General features: G+C 45.1%; 1 protein-coding gene across 1 annotated transcript in view; it reads right to left on the bottom strand.

Moving 5' to 3' along the window:
- The window catches only part of LENG8 (leukocyte receptor cluster member 8), a 34,431-nt gene that overhangs the window by 3,639 nt on the left and 10,058 nt on the right, over window positions 1-20,734 (bottom strand). The window contains exons 4-15 of the mRNA XM_068241214.1: window positions 18,986-19,087; window positions 16,756-16,872; window positions 13,510-13,768; window positions 11,390-11,567; window positions 11,117-11,305; window positions 9,184-9,459; window positions 8,958-9,086; window positions 8,423-8,711; window positions 6,759-6,860; window positions 6,257-6,325; window positions 3,356-3,485; window positions 3,067-3,274 (exon numbers count right to left, since the gene is read on the bottom strand). Coding sequence (XP_068097315.1) covers window positions 3,067-3,274; window positions 3,356-3,485; window positions 6,257-6,325; window positions 6,759-6,860; window positions 8,423-8,711; window positions 8,958-9,086; window positions 9,184-9,459; window positions 11,117-11,305; window positions 11,390-11,567; window positions 13,510-13,768; window positions 16,756-16,872; window positions 18,986-19,087 — 2,048 coding nt within the window. The remainder of the gene's footprint in view (window positions 1-3,066; window positions 3,275-3,355; window positions 3,486-6,256; window positions 6,326-6,758; window positions 6,861-8,422; window positions 8,712-8,957; window positions 9,087-9,183; window positions 9,460-11,116; window positions 11,306-11,389; window positions 11,568-13,509; window positions 13,769-16,755; window positions 16,873-18,985; window positions 19,088-20,734) is intronic.

Genomic DNA, 20,734 nt, shown 5'->3' with positions numbered 1-20,734 from the left:
ATAGTGAAAGTTTTATACATACCTGAGGCTTCCTCCAGCCCCATCTGCACGGATCGCTCTTATGCCGCCGTCCTCGGCCTTCTTCAGCTCTGGTACAGGGTCCCATAACTTCATCCAGTCGAGTCCAGTCTGAGCATGCGCAGTGTGCTCTCCCAGTCTCTCTCCTGGCTGAAGTTACGGGACCCGGTACCGGAGCTGGAGTAGGCTGAGGGCGGTGGTTTGGGAGCGATCCGTGCAGATGGGGCTGGAGGAAGCCCCAGGTACTATTCTTCATCTCTGGTTTCCTTTAAGAAATCAGCCTTACCATCTCAGCAGCGCTCCTCAGTGCCACCCGGTCAGAAAACTTGAATCTTTATTATTAAGTTGTCATGGTTTTAAAGGATAAACGAGTTGACATGTGACATGATGAGAGACGTGTATATACACAAGTGCCAAGCACACAAACAACTATACTGTGTTCCTCCCCCCCCTTCTCTGCTTGAAATTGTTAATCAGGTATAAAAGAGACAGTTTGTCTGGGCCAGGACTGGGTCAGACTATAACATAACCATCACGGATAAGCAATTACAGCCATAAAACACTTTTCTGTCAGTAAATGGCTTCTGAGAGCAGAAAAGTGATAAAAAGGGTCAATGTTTCATAGATTTGAGCTCTGGTGTCATTGAGCAGAGACAATGAAACAGTAAAAACTTAAAAACTAGATTTAAATATAAAAATTAAAAAAAAACTGTGACATCAGTCATTTTTTAGGAGAAGTAAGATAGATACAATTATTTTTCTCATCAGTTTATTTTCACCTCGAATGTCCTTTAAGGAGATATTAAGTATTATGATTGGAACCTAGGATTTTGGTCTAAGACTCCAGTTATTTCATTGAGGAGATCTGCGATAATACAAAAACATGTTGGTATAAAAGTTGCTAAAGCCCCATCTACACGATACGATTACGATTCTATTTACGATCCGATTAAATCTGACATGTCTGATCAGGATTCGATTCGCCATTGTTTTGCAATGGCAAATCGAATCCCGATCAGACATGTCGGATTTAATGGGATCGTAAATAAAATCGTAATCAAATCGCACAAAGAATCGTATCGTGTAGATGGGGCTTAAGAGACCATGTGACTGACCCTAGGAGAAGTTAATTGGTAAAACTAATCTCCACAGTTGGTTCACCTACTTCATATAGGCACTAAAAAGCAGTGGGACTCCCCCAAAAAATCTGAGACTTATCGGTCGCCCACCCCACGTGACTGATTCCTGACCTCCGCATTGGTGCAGAGGCCAGTCTATAACGCAGTGGAGAAGACCTGACTGGATTCCCACAACAGGCAGTCCAGCTGAATTCAGGGACCCGCTGGGGTTCAGAAGAGACCTGTGCATAGCAGCAGTGGAGGCTGCTGAGGAAAGGCATATTATGCAGTCCTACCACAAGTTTGATTTACAGCAGGTAACAGTAGAGTCATACACCAAATATAGAATAATATTCTAAACAGCATTTTTAAAGCTGAAGATAAACGAGCTTCAGTGACATATGAATGATGAGCTAGAGCTAAGGTTGCACCTCACCGAACGGAAAAATTAACAAGTGCGATTCCTGACAGTTAATTTAGCCCGAGGGTGTGTCAAACTCAAAGTGGACTGAACTTGAACACTGGGACCAAGTCACATGCCAACCTCCCTTATCAAGTTCCCTGGTGTCTAATGCATCATCCCTCCCATATACAATTTGTATGTCTAGTGGGTTCCCCGTCCATACAGTTCCCTGGTGTCAAGTTGCCTTACCCCCTTCCATATACTGGTGTCTAGTGGTCCTCTCTTGCTCCTCTACAGTTCCCTAGTGCTTTCCCCCTCCCCCATGTGACCTCCCTGGTGGTCTACAGTCTGCCAAATATAATGCAAAGTGGGGAAACATTTTGGAGCCAAATTAGATGGCTCTGTGGCCAGATTGAGTTGGACACGTATGACCTAGCCCCATTTCACATGCAGTACTAAATAGCCGTAGTAAGGGGGGGACAAAAACATCGATATATATTTTCTAAAAACAAAAAACACAGAAATAAAAGACTGGATAGCCTACAATATACTTACCTCCAGTAGGTCACATTTTGATTTAAAGATCTACCCATTACTTGCAAGGGGAAAACTAAATAACCTAGTTCTCTCCAATAGCCCGTATCAAAGTATATATTCTATGCAAAATATGTAACGAACGTCCTGTGGGGAATAGTAAGCGTTTTGTAGTAGTAAACATTTGCTTTGCAAATTAATAAGCAAATGGACTTAAATATTTGCTTCCTTTTCAACACTAACCACATTCAGCCTAAATTGCACATTTAAATCCTTAAAGAGAACCCGAGGTGGTTTCTAAGAATGATATCGGCACACAGAGGCTAGGTCTGCCTATACAGCCCAGCCTCTGTTGCCATGTAGTGTCCCCCCAGGCGCCCCCTGCGATCTGCTATGCCCCCATAAATCACAGCCGCGCTGTCGACACTTAGCGCGTCGCAGCGGGCTGTTTACCCATGTAGTGTCACTCTCGCCGCTCCCCCCACATCCTACATAGCTCCGGTCCCCACCCACGTCCCTTCCCTCCCTGCTGATTGGAGGGAAGGGACGTGGGTGGGGACCGCAGCTATGGGGGCATAGAGCGCAGGGGGGGGGGGGGGGGGGACCCTACATAGCAACAGAGGCTGGGCTGTATAGGCAGACCCAGCCTCTGTGTGCAGATATTCTTAGAAACCACCTCGGGTTCTCTAAGTCTTCTACTATAAAAAGTTATAACAGCCTGCTGGGTCTTTTCCTTCCAAATCTCTATCTGAGCCCTGTGTCTGCTGTCTTCTGGTGCATAGCTCCGCCCCTTGCAAAAAAAGGGCCATCTTAAGTGGACAAAGCACCATGGCGTTTTCCTGCAAGGGGCAGGGCTGAGCATCAAAAAACGGCAGATAAGGGGCTCAGGGAGTTACGCCCCTAACTTCACTAAAGCCAACAGTAATATGGGGGGAAAATGAGCTGTAAAGAGAAGGCTTGATTAAGCATGGCAATATATTGGCCATCACATACGTTTTAATCATGGCCTTAATAGCTGCCTTCCTCTCCCTTTCTGTAAACTTGTCGATCAGATACCCAGACATGCGTGGTGCTACTCTATACAGCTTGAAGAAGCGGTGATAGTTTGACAGTGCCCATGCGCTCCTGAGAGCCAGAGCGTGAGAAACGCAAGGGTCCACCTTCATCGCTTTGGTCAGATGAGCCATCTCTGTGGTCAGATCTGCAGAGAGAGGGAAAGTAGAGGTGAGGTTGGGAGACTGCACGTGTTGGAGCCTTCTTCTACACCAGGACAGCGTCCTACCTCCAGAGTTTTTGGTGAAAATGTAATACAGGATGCGGTAGGCTGTAAACTCTCCAACGTTGCCACCAATATTTTCGGCATACAATGATTTTAGCTGTGCTTGACATTGGTTAAACTCCTCATGGTCTCCCTAAACGGCAAAAAAAGAAACAAGTGCACATTAAAAGAAGCCTGATGCATGTTTGTAAGAAGACACCACTACTGTACTTGTGTAATGGATGAAGTTTTCCTGACTGCTGCATCTGGGCTCCCTTTCCCAATTAAGCAGAAAGAATGGATAATGGAGTAGATTCTATAATAAACTTATTGAAGTACCATTACATGAAATACTGACATTTTGATATCCTAATGTCATTAATGTAGCAGAATATGCAATAAGTGTGTGTCAATAGTCAAGAATGCCACTTCAGCACCTCGTTTGTCAGCAGGGCTGCTTATGGACACAGATCACCCGCTTCATGATATCTCTATTTGCACACCGCTGCTACCCCATTAACACTTTAGCAGCTTGCAGTGCTCCAGGTCAATTTACTTGAGCACTTTTTATAGTTACATTTCCCTGCTTCAAGACATTTTGTATCAGGATGATACCATTTATTGTCTAACTTAGTGGTGTGTTAATTAGAGTTGGGCCGAACGGTTCGCCTGCGAACGGTTCCATGCGAACTTCCGTGGTTCGCATTCCGCAGGCGAACGTTTGCGGAAGTTCGGTTCGCCCCATAATGCACCATGGAGGGTCAACTTTGACCCTCTACATCACAGTCAGCAGGCCCAGTGTAGCCAATTAGGCTACACTAGCCCCTGGAGCCCCACCCCCCTTATATAAGGCAGGCAGCGGCGACCATTACGGTCACTCGTGTGCCTGCCTGCATTAGTGAGAGTAGGGCGAGCTGCTGCACTGTCTCTCATAGGGAAAGATTAGTTAGGCTTGGCTTGTTCCTGGCTGCATACCTGTTCTGTGAACCCACCACTGCATACCTGTACTGTGTCTGTGAACCCACCACTGCATACCTGTGCAGTGAACCCACCACTGCATACCTGTGCAGTGAACCCACCACTGCATACCTGTGCAGTGAACCCACCACTGCATACCTGTGCAGTGAACCCACCACTGCATACCTGTTCAGTGAACCCACCACTGCATACCTGTTCAGTGAACCCACCACTGCATACCTGTTCAGTGAACCCGCCACTGCATACCTGTTCAGTGAACCCGCCACTGCATACCTGTTCAGTGAACCCGCCACTGCATACCTGTTCAGTGAACCCGCCACTGCATACCTGTTCAGTGAACCCGCCACTGCATACCTGTTCTGTGAACCCGCCACTGCATACCTGTTCTGTGAACCCGCCACTGCATACCTGTTCTGTGAACCCGCCACTGCATACCTGTTCTGTGAACCCGCCACTGCATACCTGTTCTGTTAACCCGCCACTGCATACCTGTTCTGTGAACCCGCCACTGCATACCTGTTCTGTTCAGTGAACCCGCCACTGCATACCTGTTCTGTTCAGTGAACCCGCCACTGCATACCTGTTCTGTTCAGGGAACCCGCCACTGCATACCTGTTCTGTTCAGTGAACCCGCCACTGCATACCTGTTCTGTTCAGTGAGCCCGCCACTGCATACCTGTTCTGTTCAGTGAGCCCGCCACTGCATACCTGTTCTGTTCAGTGAGCCCGCCACTGCATACCTGTTCTGTTCAGTGAGCCCGCCACTGCATACCTGTTCTGTTCAGTGAACCCGCCACTGCATACCTGTTCTGTTCAGTGAACCCGCCACTGCATACCTGTTCTGTTCAGTGAACCCGCCACTGCATACCTGTTCTGTTCAGTGAACCCGCCACTGCATACCTGTTCTGTTCAGTGAACCCGCCACTGCATACCTGTTCTGTTCAGTGAACCCGCCACTGCATACCTGTTCTGTTCAGTGAACCCGCCACTGCATACCTGTTCTGTTCAGTGAACCCGCCACTGCATACCTGTTCTGTTCAGTGAACCCGCCACTGCATACCTGTTCTGTTCAGTGAACCCGCCACTGCATACCTGTTCTGTTCAGTGAACCCGCCACTGCATACCTGTTCTGTTCAGTGAACCCGCCACTGCATACCTGTTCTGTTCAGTGAACCCGCCACTGCATACCTGTTCTGTTCAGTGAACAGTTTGGTGTGTCAGTGTGAAGCAGTACCTTAATTACACTACCTGATTGATGTATACACATGCAAGATGTTTTAAAGCACTTTAGGCCTGTCATTTAGCCTTCAATGTGATTTCTGCCCTTAAAACGCTGCTTTGCGTCAAATCCAGATTTTTCCCGGGGACTTTTGCCATGCCCCCCTCCAGGTGTTAGACCCCTTGAAACATCTTTTCCATCACTTTTGTGGCCAGCATAATTTTTTTTCCCCCAAAGTTCGCCTCCCCATTGAAGTCTATTGCGGTTCGCGAACTTTAACGCGAACCGAACCTTCCGCGAAAGTTCGCGAACCCGGTTTGAACCTAAAATCGGAGGTTCGGCCCAACTCTAGTGTTAATCAGAGATTCATTGACCAAATATGCATAGCCTATTATGTACTCCTAGGACTACATATTATAAATGACTGCATACAATTTGCTACCCCCTTGTGCTGGGAATACACGGTTAGATTCTAAGCCATTTAGATGGCTCAATAGATAATTTCTGACACGTCCGATCTCCCGCCTGATCGTTTTGCCGCTCGATTCTGCATGGAGGACATTGGAAAAAGACAAGGAAAACCAGAGAGGAAGATAAGAGAATCACCCGCGGAAATCGAGCAGCGAAACAATCGAGAGGGAGAATCAAGCGGAAAATCAAGCATAAAGGACACATTCCTGCCCTCCAAAATGTTAGACTGCAGATGTTACAATAAAAGCACAGCTTACCTTTTCCAGTGCTATCCGTGCATGCGTCTCGTACACTTCTACTGTGAACTCTGTGCGAATGCCTTGCACCTGCACAGGAAGAGAGATCAACAATCAAGAGGTTAACTGAACAGCCTGGAGATAATTGGGCAGAAAAACAAAAACACCTATGAGCAATGCAGGAGGAGAGCAATTGCCTTATAAGCTGAAGCCAGGTCTTGCTGTCTGACGACTATTGTAAATGCTCTGGCTGTTTCTTGTAGGAGTGGCATGGATTCAGGCTTACTGGAAAGAGGGGAGTGAGCAGGCAATTGGAGGTTGATTAGGAATCTAACTATGAATTGGTAAAGCATTTATTTTTAACAAAATCTTTAAAAACTGCACTTGGGGGTTTAAACCTAAGTGGCAACTAATGCCTGTTGCAACATGTTTTCTAAAGAATGTAAAGAGTAATCTCATTTATCCACAAAACTCCTTCTGTACGGCACCCACTTAATTTCCAGACCTCCTCAGCAATACATACTGTTAAGTCTTGGCGAATTGACTTCAACTGCTCACAGGCAAACGTGTAATCTTGCTTCTCTTTGAAGTGAGCCTTCACCATTGTTAAAGATTTTCGTAAAACCTGCATGAGAAAAAAAAAAAATAAGTATGACATCATCCAAAACTGTTCTATATTGGAGTCTACAGATTGATGCAACAGTGCAATGGATACAATCTAGGCTTTCTTCGGGTAATATTTTTCTCCCAAAACCATTTTATTGGGAAAAAAAAAAAAAAAAATTAGATAAATGCAGAAAAACAATTTTCATTCTTCACCCTTCCCAATTTTCACAGGACACACCCCATAGGTATAAAAGCACAAAAATGAATTATTTGGCCCTTACCGGTTAAAACGATACCCCATATGCCATATTTTATTTCTAGCTGAGCATGTGGCGGACAGTTATGCCCAGCCTGCGAGTTTGTGGCAATCAGAGGCGTTCCCTAGGGCGACAGTTCAGGGGCCATAGTGCTGTACAGATGGATTTCTAGGCAATGGCAGAGCACTACATCTGTAGAGCATTGGGGCCCAAAACTTTCACCCTAGTGATCGCATCCAATCGCTAAACGAGGCAGTTTACAAACAAGTGCAGGTATTGCAAGGGTTAGGCTAGGCTGGGGTTAAAAATTAACTAGGGATTAGAAAAAAAAAAATTGGGACTGTCCCTTTTTTTTACTTTTCAAACTTTTTTTCTCCTAACTTTAATGAATGATTGCCATTAGGTGGCAACAGTCATTCACAGGATCGTGCATGTGCACCCGTGGAGGCTTTTAATGCAGGATGTAGATTCTACGTCCTGAAACATACAGCAGCACTAATTACCTTAAGTGGTTAAAGTACCCTGAGCAGGGTTTTGAACATTATACTTTTTATATATTTGATTTTTTGTGCTGTGACATACCACAGCATGATCCTCCTCCCCCCGCTGTACTGAGTTTGATGATGGGCAGGGAGGACGTGTCAGTACTTCCTTCTCTCTGCCCGTTCTTAGCTCCGCCCCTGCACTGGTAGCTTATTGTTCATTATCTGAGTGCCGCACACAGCGGAGCTGTGCGCAGGCTTGCGATAATTGAGGTCAGAACTATAGTGTATATTAGTACGCTATCATGCTGACCTCAATTATCACAAGCCTGCGCACAGAGCAGCTCCCTGTGTGTGGTACTCAGCTCGGAACTCTAAGCTGCAAGTGGAGGGGCAGAGCTAAGGACGGGCAGAGAGGAGGAAGTACTGACACTTCCTCCCCGCCCATCAACGTTCTCTCGAATATTTCAGCTGAGCTGAAAGGGGGACACGGTTCGTCAAAGCAACAAAAATTAAACAGTATTTCATTTTGGTTCATGGGTACATTAACACTCGCAGCTTGGCCCTTGACACCAATCAATAGTGCATGTTTGCATACTGTGCAACTCTTCACGCTTGAAGGTCTGGCTGTTTGACCCCTTCCTTTGTTCTGGATGTACTGCACATGATGTTTGCGTCACTTTATTGATCTGTATTGTTTCAATACAATATCTGTTTTTCCTTTATTTCTATAAAACTATTTTTTTAATGAAGTTAAACATGGCTGCCCCTAGTATGATTATGCCTAACTGATCATGTGTAGTGTAAAGTCAGTAATTAAGAGGCTGAACAAAAACACTTACTGGCACTGGTCTCACAGTGGAAGGGTCTGGGGCACAAGTCAACCGCAAGTAGTGTTTAGTAATATCTTGTGAAGTTCCCACTATTTTTAGCTCAATCCAGTCCAGGTTGTCGGAGTCATTTGGATCCAGGTTGATCTGGAGTACAAGGGGCTCAAGTCGGAATTTCTTAGGACTGTGGCTATGCTGGAATCGTGCCGCTCGCCTTTCTTTCTTGAAGTCTTTGTCAGGATCCTCAAAGTCCATCTGCATGTTCTTCTTACGGTTTCGTTTGTTGAAATTTTGTTCATTTCTAAAAAATAAATAGTAGTAAAATGAGATGTAAAACTTCAACAGAACCTCAATTTCACATCCTGGAAGGACTTATAAATACATAAGAATGATTTGACCCTACTACTTGGAGGAAGATGGAACATCACAAGACGACTCAATCTACAGGAAATGTGCCTTTAAAGCTGCACAGTCTGGAGACCTTACTACTGGGTAGCTAGGCAGTAATCCATTAGATGTCACTTAGTGCGGTAATGATAATACACACCTTTTACCCCTCTGATTCCTTCCACGACCAACATGTCCTCCCCGACCACGTCCTTTTTGTACGTTTTTACGACCTGTTCGGCCCTCATTTCCCGATAAGGAACTGCTGTCAGAGTCTGAATGAGATCCACTATGAAAGGTAAAAAAAAAACCAAAACAGTATGTCTGAGCAAATGTCCTATGGCTAAACGAGCACAGTGCAACCTCTGTAACACTAACACTAATACCTTCTCCGGGGTCGTCTGTGAGGAGATCGTGAAGACGATCTTGATCTAGACCTAGAGCCTGTGCTTGATGAAGAGCTGGATTCTTTCATGAATACATTGCGGTTGCCAAACCGCGCAGCAGCAACAAAGCTGTTTCCACGCCCCCTTAGTGCCCCAGTGTTGCCATTCCCTCCACCGCGCTGAGACTGGGTGACTGTAATTGTACTGCCACGAGAAGATTGCAGAGTAGGTGCCTCCCAGTGTTTCTTCTTAGGACTTTCCTTAATACCATCTTTCCTGTAAAAACAGCAAAAGCATTTAAGGTATAAACTAATGGGGTATAAAAGTAATTTCAAGTTCAACCAGAAGAAAAAAAATAAAAATAAAAAAAATGAACGGTTAAAACCTATTGTTTTTTTTTAAAAGAAAAAAATATATCTGTAGCGTGGGGAAGAGCTGGGGAAATCCATGTTGGAAACTCTTCCTGTCCCCAAGGGCCACCGATATACATACAGAAGTCATGGAGATAACAGTGACAGAAAGAGGAAAACCCTGCAAGTTTGGGTTCACAGTTGAATGGGTTTGTACTGTAGACAGTGACAGCGGTTGTGTGGTCACGGTCCACCCCATATTTACAGAACACCCATGGTATCGGATGTGTCAGATAGCATTCCATCACTTGTCTGACTTCCCTCCGTTATTGTGAGCAATCCTCCAGTCACTGCAACAGACATGTTGGCAAGTCTGTATGACCCCTTGCTTAATGTAGGATCTACAACATGGCCCATTCCGTGAAACTGACTGGTACAGCTCCACGTGTTTCAAGAGGGTCTGAGCTCTTGCACAAGACACAGGGAAAACTGAGTGAAATGCACCATGTGTTTTTAGAGGGAAGAATCTGTCTAATTCCCCCTCATCTGTAAGTAATAAGTGTAATTTGATCTCTCAGCTGCATTCGTACAGAAATCTGACAGACACAGCTAAAATGTAAACAGGATGTTAATTTCTCCGCTTCCATGAAACCAGAAAGTAGACACTGAAGATTGATTGCAGGAGTGTTGTAAGCTGTATCAAAGACTTTCTATAAAGGTTATTATGCTGTTGCTTATCTTTTAGAGCAGAGAGGAAGTTCTGAGTTCAGGTCCGATTTAACCTATCGGGTAATAAATGAAAAGTCTGCAAGAGAAGGATATTTCAATCACCGCCAAATGGGCCGGAGTGTACTGCGCCTGCGCAGTACGCTCCGGTCCACGTGGTGGTGATTGACATCGCCGCTCGCGCAGGGCAGGCCGACCACCAGGTCGGCCTGACGTCATCACCGCGGACCGGGATGCAGAGGCGGCGAATGGCTGCGGGGAGAGCTGCGGCGAGGGACATGCTAAGAGCTTGGGGCTGGAGGAAGCCCCGAGAAAGTAGCCCTTATTTTACTAGTAAATGCCTGATAACTCCTTTAAGTTTATTTTCACTTTAGATTCCCTTTAAAAGGCGCGTACACATGCCAGACTATTCCAAACTACGGGTCGTCAGACCTGCCTGCGGGGCGGTTGTTCTGACGACAGTTGCACGTGAGTGCAAACTGTCGTCAGACTGGTAAGACTGGTTTTGACTGACTGGCAGAGTGGATCAGTCAAAATCCATCTCATCAGTCTGACGACAGCTTGTTCTCACGTGCAACTTGTCAGAAGACCGCCCCGCAGGCAGGTCTGACGACCAGTAGTTTGGACAAGTCCAGTGCGTGTATGCGCCTTAAGAAGCTAAAATTTCAAACAGTGAACAACTGTAGCTAGTTTACTGTCAGAACGGACATGCATGGATAATGAACTGAAATGATGCAAATAAACTACATTCTTGATATGGGTCCCATTTAAAAAAGTACACCCAACACTCTAAAATGTTTTTGAAAGACAACAGGGAGGACCAGACTAACAAGTATAGGTGAATGACAAAAACCAACCCTGGTAGAGGCTCTCTACTCCAATCTATAGTAAATGCTGAGCCATCGTGTAATCTGGCTTGGAGAACTTCTTTCAGCAGCTTTTCAGTGCGATCCTTGTCTTCCTCTGTTTCACATGCAGTAAAGCACCGTTGGACGTATTCCTTCATAGATGGCGGCCAATCCTCTGGCTTTGCAGTAGCATTATCGCTGTAAGTGAGAAAGCAGGTAAATTACTAATTTACACAGGAAGCATCCCAGACTACCAATAATAAATATATTGTGTCAGTCTACCTGTGGTCTTGGCCCTTCTCAGATTGCTGCTGCTGCTGCTGTTGTAACATGTGGTGATGCATCCGTGCAGACTGTTGCATACTATTGCTGTTGTGTTCGTTATTGGTAAAATTCTGATTTGTCATCACTAGAGGTCGTTTCTGAATATTAAATTTAAGCCCACCAGCTCCAGGCGCTTCTGCAAAATAAAACAAACATTTTTTGTAGTAACCCAATAAAACTGAGACAGGAGTATCACTTGTGAAATTAATTTGAAGATGGGCTTTAACATACTCAATGATCCTCCAGTCCCCCGCCGCAACTCAGTTTAGCGTTCGACGACTGAGCCTGTTGCCGACCACTGTGCATCAGATTTTCTAGTCCTGCGTCAGTGCAGGACGCTTCCGGTGATGGAAATGAGGGCTTGTGCGGCCAGGGAAGTGCAGTGGCTGGCAACAGGCTGAGTCGCCGGTAGAAGTCCCAGGTAAGTAAGACTGCCTTTTTTATATGGACTTAAGTATTCCTTTAACCCCCCCCCCCCGACCACCTAACTCCAATTGGCGTTGGGAGGGTGGCAACTACAGGACCGCCTAATGCCGTTTGGCGGCAGGTCCTGTAGCTGGAGATTAGCGGGGATCGCTGGCACATCTTCACTTGAGTGACGGAGCTCCTCTCCGTAATCAGCCTGCCAGCCGCGATAGTTGCCGGCAGGCTATTAGGAGAAACGGCTGTTTTTTCTACTTTGTACAGCGCTACGATCTAGCGCAGTGCTGTACTGGGGACAGCCCTGCCGCTTGGCTGTCCCCTGGAACAGCGTACAAAGCGATCCCTGTCATAGACTGATGCCTATGAGAGGTGATTGCAATGGTTGCAACTCGGGGGGACGAGGAATAAGCTAAAAAGAAAACCATTTTTATTTAAAGAATAAATAAATACATACATAAAAACTGCAGCAGCAATCAGATCCCACCAACAGAAAGCTCTGAGGGAAGATTCATTTGGCTGCTAGGTTGTATGGCCGTGCAGCAAACTGTTAAAGCTGCAGTGTGCTCAATTGTAAAAAAATAGCCTGGTCACTAGGGGGGGTAAGCCTGTGGTCCTCAAGTGGTTAACAGAAACCAGTGTGGGGAGAGCTGGAGCATGCCAAGTGCTGAAATGCAGCAGTAGTTGAAAGCAACCAATCAGAATCCTGGATATCTACTACAATTTTGTACCAGTTTTCCTTGCACTTGTTTTGATTAATCTGCCCCAATGGTTACTGTGCTGACAGGAAGACTGATCTATGCATTTGCCATCTCTGCAGATGTTTTAAGAAAACATGTTATTCAAATAAGAGAACAGAAAATGTTCAGCTAAATGTGTAGTGGGAAAAAGAGGTCAGATACATTCCTATGGAGAGGGAAGGCTCCCTTGTGCCCTCAGTGTTCTCATTCCAGCGAGCTCCCCTTTTTAAATTGCCACCTTTGGGATCCCTTGGAAGGCTTTGTGAGGACTCGTGTCCTTAAAGAGAAACTCCAGCCTAAACAAACATACTGTCATTAAGTTACATTAATTATGTTAATTAAAATAGATAGGTAATATAATCTCTTACCCACACTGTTTTAAAACAGGCAAAAGTTTGATTTGAAATGAGGTGACAGGGAGCGTGAGACAGTTCCAACTGTCCTGTGTCCTGAGCACCTCTCCCAGTTGCTAGGCAATGTGAACAACAACATAGGAAATCCCATCATGCTCTGCAGAGCATCAGGGAAAAAAAGCCTGGGCTTTTTTTCTTTGATGGGTGGAGCTTAGCTAAAAATGATGCTTTGGTAAGAAAAACAAAGTTCTGATGCTGTGAAACTGTTAAACACCAAGCCTTTTCAGTGCTGCTGAGTAGATTTTTAGTCCGGAGGTTCACTTTAAGTGCTGCCAGAGACTGGCAGCTCTGTACTGCACACGTGTGTTCTCGCGCATGCGCAGTACGGAGCCGCCCACATTCAGGAGCACTCAGGGCTCACAGAAGGCATATTCATCAAGTTGGTAAATACCTGCAACGGGGATGATTCTAGGATCTATTCTAGGATTTCCACAAGTGAGATTTCAAGAGATTACAAAAACCAGGACTTTGATCCATGGATATGAATTGGAGGACAAGAACTCACGTTTCATGCGGTTCCACAGCTGCTGTCCTTTCTTTGGCTTTGGACTCTCATTGTAGTTGTGTTGCTGTGCATAACTGTTGGAGTTCGCTGAGGAATGTTGCTGTGAGTTTTGGCTGCCTGCTGAACCTCCTTGTGAGTTGTTCTGTGACATGCTATGATTGACATGCTGCTGATGTGAAGCTGACTGGTTACTTGAGGAGTTGACTTGCGACTGGACATTAGAATAAGGCATGCCGTCTTCAAGGCCTGGAACCCCGGGCTAAAATTCAATAAGTGGAAAACAATTATACATCGGCCTCGCTTGCAACAAAATACACAGGTACTCCTTGCCTTCATAGATTCAACCACTGGCCAGAATGACTGTCTCCATTCCCTGATCAATCTACTTGAGGTTGGTTAGATTATCTCCAACAGAAAGATTACACATAGTGGATATAAGAAAGTATGTCACCGATCATACAAAAAGCGTCTGACGACAGCATTTATGTAATTTTCCCTTTGGATTGTAAGCTCACAAGGGCAGGGCTCTCTCCCCTTGTGTCTTGGAAATCATTATACATTTTACTCATGTTACTTTTATCACTGTCATTACCAATTCTATATTTTGTATCTTTTTTGTATTTTGTCACTAATTATGTATCTTGTATATTGGTGTACACCATTGTCTATTATGTACAGCGCCACAGAATATGTTGGCGCTTTATAAATCAATAATAATAATATTACCAAGTGGACATTCACACTAAAATGTTGGAGCTTGCTAACATTTTCACTGGCAGATATTTCCTGTTGACTGGTATGGAGGTGAAATCACTAGCGCCACCTGCAGGTTTTTTAGCAAATCCAGCCACTAATTAACTTTTAGTAGCACATAGCCCTTACTTAGAACTAGGAGGTTTACTTTGTCCGCGCATTCTGCTAAATGTGTAGAGCACCACAAGCATTTTACTCAGTACGTCCAGTAAATGTGCTATAAATGCCAGAAATCACTTGCAAGTCTAGCCCAAAAAGTTAGCTTGGACTTTACACCTTTGTCCATTTCAAATATTAAAGGATTTGCACAGGGTCTATCTTATCTGAAAATTCTGAACAGGACACTGCACTCTGCATTTATTTAGAGAATGGAGCCCGTTTTATTTCCCCTAATCTGGGACTAATCACAACTGTAATTTGAACTTTCAACTGGCTGCCTCGACACAGCAGTTAATTTGTAAACACAGGATGTTAACCTTATGTTTGCTATCATGAAAGCAGGAAGTAGACACTGCAGATTTCAGGATTTGTATCAGCTATAACAAAGTTTTGAATCAGGATGATACCATCATTTATTGGCCAACTTAGAGATGAGTAAACAGTGAGCTTTCGGCTTATAAAAATCCTTCCTGGGACTGGTTCCTGACAAAAACTGAAAAACAGCTTATATACACTGACATACAGAGGAGAAACATTCTTTAGCAGACAAAAGCAATTAGATGCCTTAAGGGCTCATTTCCACTATCGCGAATTCGCATGCGTTTTTCGCATGCAAATTCGCATAGCAATACAAGTGAATGGGACTGTTTCCACTTGTCAGGATTCCTTTGCGTTTTTCTGTGCAGAAAAAATTCGCATGGCAGAGCCATCAGAATTCGCATACCGCATACCGCTATGCGAATCGCATACAATGCATTTAATAGGAAATTTGCATGAGGTTTGGGTATGCGAATTTTCATGCGAATTTTCATGCGAATTCGCACAGAAACAATGGAAAAGCACACCAGCACTGCCATGGTTAAATTCGCATACATCGTCATCCATGCGAATTCGCGTGCGAATACGCATGAAAATTCGCATGGACCCGCATGCGAATTTCGCATCCGCATGCGAATTTTTACCGCGGCGATTCGCACCGCACAAGTGGAAATGCAGCCTTACTGTTACTCGGGAGGCTTTCCCAGCCATCCTAGCTAAATTGATAAGATCAACAGTTCCCTCAACTATAACAAAGATATAGGTTTTTCTTTAAAAGGTTTATGCTTTTAGAGCAGAGAGGAAGTTCCGAGTTCGGGTCCGCTTTAAGCCTCTTGCTTTAAAGTCATTGGGAGTCTGTAATAAAAAACAAAACCAGATACTTGCCTAAGGAGAGGGAAGGCTCTGGGCCCTTGTGAGCCTTCCCTCTCCTCTCCCAGCACCACCGGTGCAGCAGCTCCTCCATTTAAATCCCCCACTGCGGGGGACTTCAGAAATCTTCAGGAGCCGAGTCCTCCCGAAGACAGGAGGCTCCATACTGCGCACACGTCAGCAATTGCTCGTGCAGTATTGTGCGGCTCATCTTCGGGAGCACTAGGGCTCCAAAAACTTCCAAAGCCCCCCTCCCCCCCCATCGGCGATAGCAACATTTGCCCGAATTGGTCGAATGCTGCTACGGGGGACCCTGCGCTGTGCAGGCACCGGGAGAGGGAAGGTTCATTAGGATCAAGAGCCTTCCCGCTCCTTAAGTATATATTTTTTTTTTTTTAAACAGACGATTCCCAATGACTAAGACTGTCAGATAAAATAAAAACTACACCACACAAAGCAGAACACACACAAAACCATGAATGCTTAGTACACAGTGTAATTTTGCTTCAGTTCGTTGAATCAATTATTTCCGACAAATCCAATCTGAATCCTGGTCGTATTTCTGTTCAATTTTGTATAGAACTGATCAGAAAACACGATCAGGAATCCGATCGGCCCTGTCTGAAATAATCGATTCAACTGTCGACCTGATGGAAACTTGCATCCTGTGCACTAAGCATAACTCATTGCTGCATTCCAACCTCTAATATAAGAACACTTTATACGGGAGTACTCTGTACTTAGAGTTATTAGGCGAGATTGAACAAAATAAGCACTACTTACCCGGGGCTTCCTCCAGCCCCAAGCTTGTCCCTCGCCGCAGCTATGCATGCAGCCGGTTGCCGTATCTCCCTCCCGGTCCCCGGCGATGACGTCAGGCCGACCTCCAGAACTCGTGGCGGTGATTGACAGCGACGCTCGCACAGGCGCAGTACAGGCCGACCTGGAGGTTGGCCTGACGTCATCGCCGGGGACCAGAGAGCTGCGGCGAAAGGCTGCGTGCAGAGCTGCGGCAAGGGACATGCTGGGAGCTTGGGGCTGGAGGAAGCCCCGGGTAAGTAGTGCTTATTTTGTTCAATTTCGTCTGATAACTCCTTTAAGGACTTTAGTACAATTTTTTTAGCTGGAAAAATGACATAATCTTACCTGATTAAGGCTTCCCTGATGCTGCCCAGCTGATTGGGCCTGTTGAGCTACTGATGCTTGATAAGCGTTAGACATCCCATATTGACCAGGAGCACCATACCCGCCATATACACTTTGCTAAAAGAGAAGGACATGGATTGAATTAAAGAGACTGACATTTGTATATCTAACCATGAGATTAAAACTATTCTTTATATCAATTCTATCAAATCTAGCGTTAAATATATTTATATCAAATCTAGCGTTAAAATATTTTGCAAAAAATAAAAAAAAGGTTTCTTTAAAGTGTAATATAACCCAGAATTTCTTCTTTGCTCTCAAAGATTATTTACAGCATATAATATACTAACACTTTTTTTTTTTTTTTTTTTTTTTTTTAGTAAAACAGCATTCAAAGGGTTACATCACAGGGCTGACTTTCTTCTGCAGGGAGAACCTGCATCCAAACTGCTGTTAAGCTTATCTTGTGTACACATTTTTTACTTGATACATTTATGTAAACATTCTCTGGCTGTGCTGGACTTCAGCTGATGAGTCCTGGGGTGAAACACAGGTCAGAAATCACTGGCGGCTGCATTCACAACAGAATTACAACAGTTATGAATAAAATGCACCAGCAGCTTTAAAAATAAATTAACTGAACTTTGGGAAGTTATAATGTCTAAATGAATAATACTTGTGCACAAAAAGAAAATATGATAATTGTATGGGTTATAAAAAGTAGGAAAACACATTTTTGTTGAAAATGTTGTCAAGAGTTTTAAACGGCTTTAAGGCCTATCAAATGTTGCAATTTCTAAACTGCCTGCTTGGTACAAAATTCACCACCAGTTCATCCACTTGTGAGTTCTGTATTTTGCCTAAAGAAAATCTGTAATGAAAAAAAAAAACAAAAACAAAAAAAACTCCCCTGGGGGTTACTCACCTCGGGTAGGGGAAGCCTCCGGATCCTAGAGGCTTCCCCCTTCCTCCTCGGTCCCATGGCGGTGGAGAAAATCCTTCTGGAGCGGCGGTGATGTCAATATTTACCTCCGTGGCTCCAGCGCAGGCGCAATATCCGCTCTTCCCACGGAGATAGGCAAAAATAGTCCATCTCCGTCGGGCCGCTCTACTGCGCATGCGCAAGTCGCCTGCGCAGTAGAGCGGACCCGACGGAGATTGGCTATTTTCGCCTATCTCCGTCAGAAGAGCCGCAACAGCGCCCCCACTGGAGCCCAAAAAGGTAAATATTGCACAGGCTATCGGATTTGTCACCTGTGCGCTCCGGGGGCTGCAGCGAGACCATCGTGGGACACAGGAGGACGGGGGAAGCCTCGATAGGGTCCAGAGGCTTCTCCCTACTGAGGCGAGTACCCCCCAGGGGAACATTTTTTTCAGTACATGTTTTGTTTAAGTACCATATATTAACCACCCATCGTACTAAGCAGATTATAATTACTAATGCCGTCCATGCTTCACAAACATAAATCAGAACTTTAGTTAAAACTATATCTGTATTATGCTTTCCCCTGTATGCTTGTAGCCGGGAGGAGTATCACTACTACTAGACCAACCCTCGCTTCATCATTTAAAAAGGAAAATATGTGCACTGAAAATCAAAAAAAGTCTGAAGCCCCTTGCTTTTATTTTCAGCATCTTTCATGTCATTATTTGGTTTATTATTTTGGAAAGCTTTACACTAACTTAAAGGGACAATTAAGTCAAACAAAAAAAAATGAGTTTTACTCACCTGGGGCTTCCAATAGCCCCCTGCAGCTGTCCGGTGCCCTCGCCGTCTCCCTCCGATCCTCCTGGCCCCACCGGCAGCTACTTCCTGTTTCGGTGACAGGAGCTGACAGGATGGGGACGCGAGTGATTCTTCGCATTCCTGGCCACAATAGCGCCATCTATGCTGCTATAGCATATATCATATACCATATAGCAGCATAGAGGGTGCTAATGTGTCTGGGAACGTGAAGAATCACTCGCGTCCCCAGCCTGTCAACGAAACAGGAAGTGGCTGCCGGCGGGGCCAGGAGGATTGGAGGGAGACGGCGAGGGCACCGGACAGCTGCAGGGGGCTATTGGAAGCCCCAGGTGAGTAAAACTCATTTTTTTGTTTGACTTAAGTGTCCCTTTAATTTGTGTTTAAAAGACAAGTAAAATATGCAGTTTCTGCTGCATATTTAAGAAAAACAAAAAGAATTGCTTACTCAACATAACATACGAGAGACAACATAAGAATACGTACCATTGGATAATAGTAGTTGTAAGCAGCATACTGGTAGTTATACTGCGAGTACCACTGATAATACTGTTGCTGTAATGCTGCATCCCCTTGTGCAGCGGAATACTGCCAAAAGTAAAAAAAAAAAAAAAATTAAAAATAGATAAATTAACACATGTACACTGTGTCAAAACCCACATAAAAAAAAACGCATTTAAAACTGGGAAAATACACAGACTATGCAGAATCCTGCTTTGGTGGTGCCACATACATGAACAGTTTCAGAATAGACGGTTATCCTGAACGTGGAAGTAGAGGGTTACTGTGATAATTAAAAAGAGCCAGAGGTGGGCTCAAAAAATGACAAAGTAGGCTACCTGATCCAGGGAGCCGCAAAACCAGCCACTCCCGTTGGCCACTCTGGCCCACTTTCGTTACCTATAGGTCACAATGCTGAAATTAGAGATTAATTCTCTCATCCAGTGTGTAGGGAGGCGAGGGAGCAGCAGGGGGCGAAGCCAGGGAGAGAGAGCTGCCCAATGGCAGCTCTGGAAACCCTGCAGGAACGCTCCTGGAAGGAGCTTTGTACAGGGAATCCCTCTGTGTTTACCTCCGTTATTGGCAACAAATGTTGGCGGGGAGGGAAGGGACGCAGGCGGGGAGCTGTGCTATACAGGAGGCGGATGAGCGGTGGTGAGTGGCAGCCTGAATGTAAACAACCACCGACTGTCGCGCTAGCCTGGCGGTTTTTATAAGGGGGAGGGGGGGGGGGGCACACTAGAAGGACACAGAGGCTGGTGATAGTATGCAGAATGTGCCTCTATGTCCTAATATTGGATTGCAGAAACCCACCTCGGGTTCTCTTTAAGCCAAGTAAATATTTTAGACAGGATTGCTGTACAGATGCTGCTCAACTCCCAGCCAGGCAGCAATGGAGAATTTTGTTTAAGATTGGCTTATTGACATTCAAATTCTTGCACAGTGTGGGTCCTGGATACCTGAAGGACTTGTTGCAACTGCATCACACACACCTCACAATCTTAGATCAAAAAGGATCCAATAACTTGATCATCCCCAGAGTCCACCTCAAAACCTTAGGAGGCATATCCTGTCATGCTGCCGCTACACTTTGGAACTCCCTGCCACACCCAATCAGGACATCTTCATCCCTGGAAGCATTTAAGTCCAAACTGAGAAGCCACCAGTTTAGCATGGCATTTATGAACACCTGACTATTTCCTGTTATACAGTCCAGCCGGCATCCTCCGCTGCTCGCCAGGACCCTCCTACTGATGGGGCAGTGCTCCTATGCTGGCACAAGCACAGCTGCACAGTAGCACGGAGCCACTCTGGCAGTTTGCGACAATCCCTAATCAGTCATCTCTGAAGAGTCCGCTCTCCGACGGCGGATGCTGGGGAAAGCCTCGTTAGGATCTAGAGGATTGCCTCCACTTATATGATTTTGTACCCAGGCTTCGGCTCGGGAACACTTTGGTCCTACACTAGAAGAAGCATGGGAGGAGGGTTGCACAGGTTGACAGAACAGCCACTGCTGTTAGAAAATTATTAATAAAGCAACATACCCACTTTTCAAGTCAAGTGTAAAACGCTAAGGGCCTGTTTCCACTACATGCAGATTGGATGCAGAAAAACTGACTACAATGAATGCCTATGGGAAAATCTGCATCAGAAAAATCGCATTTAGTGGAAACAGGCCCATAGACATTCAATGGAGTCAGTTTTTCTGCATTTATTCTGCATCCAATCTGTGTA

The sequence above is a fragment of the Hyperolius riggenbachi genome, chromosome 6 (genome assembly GCF_040937935.1).
Source record: "Hyperolius riggenbachi isolate aHypRig1 chromosome 6, aHypRig1.pri, whole genome shotgun sequence".
Taxonomy (NCBI): domain Eukaryota; kingdom Metazoa; phylum Chordata; class Amphibia; order Anura; family Hyperoliidae; genus Hyperolius; species Hyperolius riggenbachi.
This window is presented reverse-complemented; position numbering and strand designations above follow the sequence as displayed.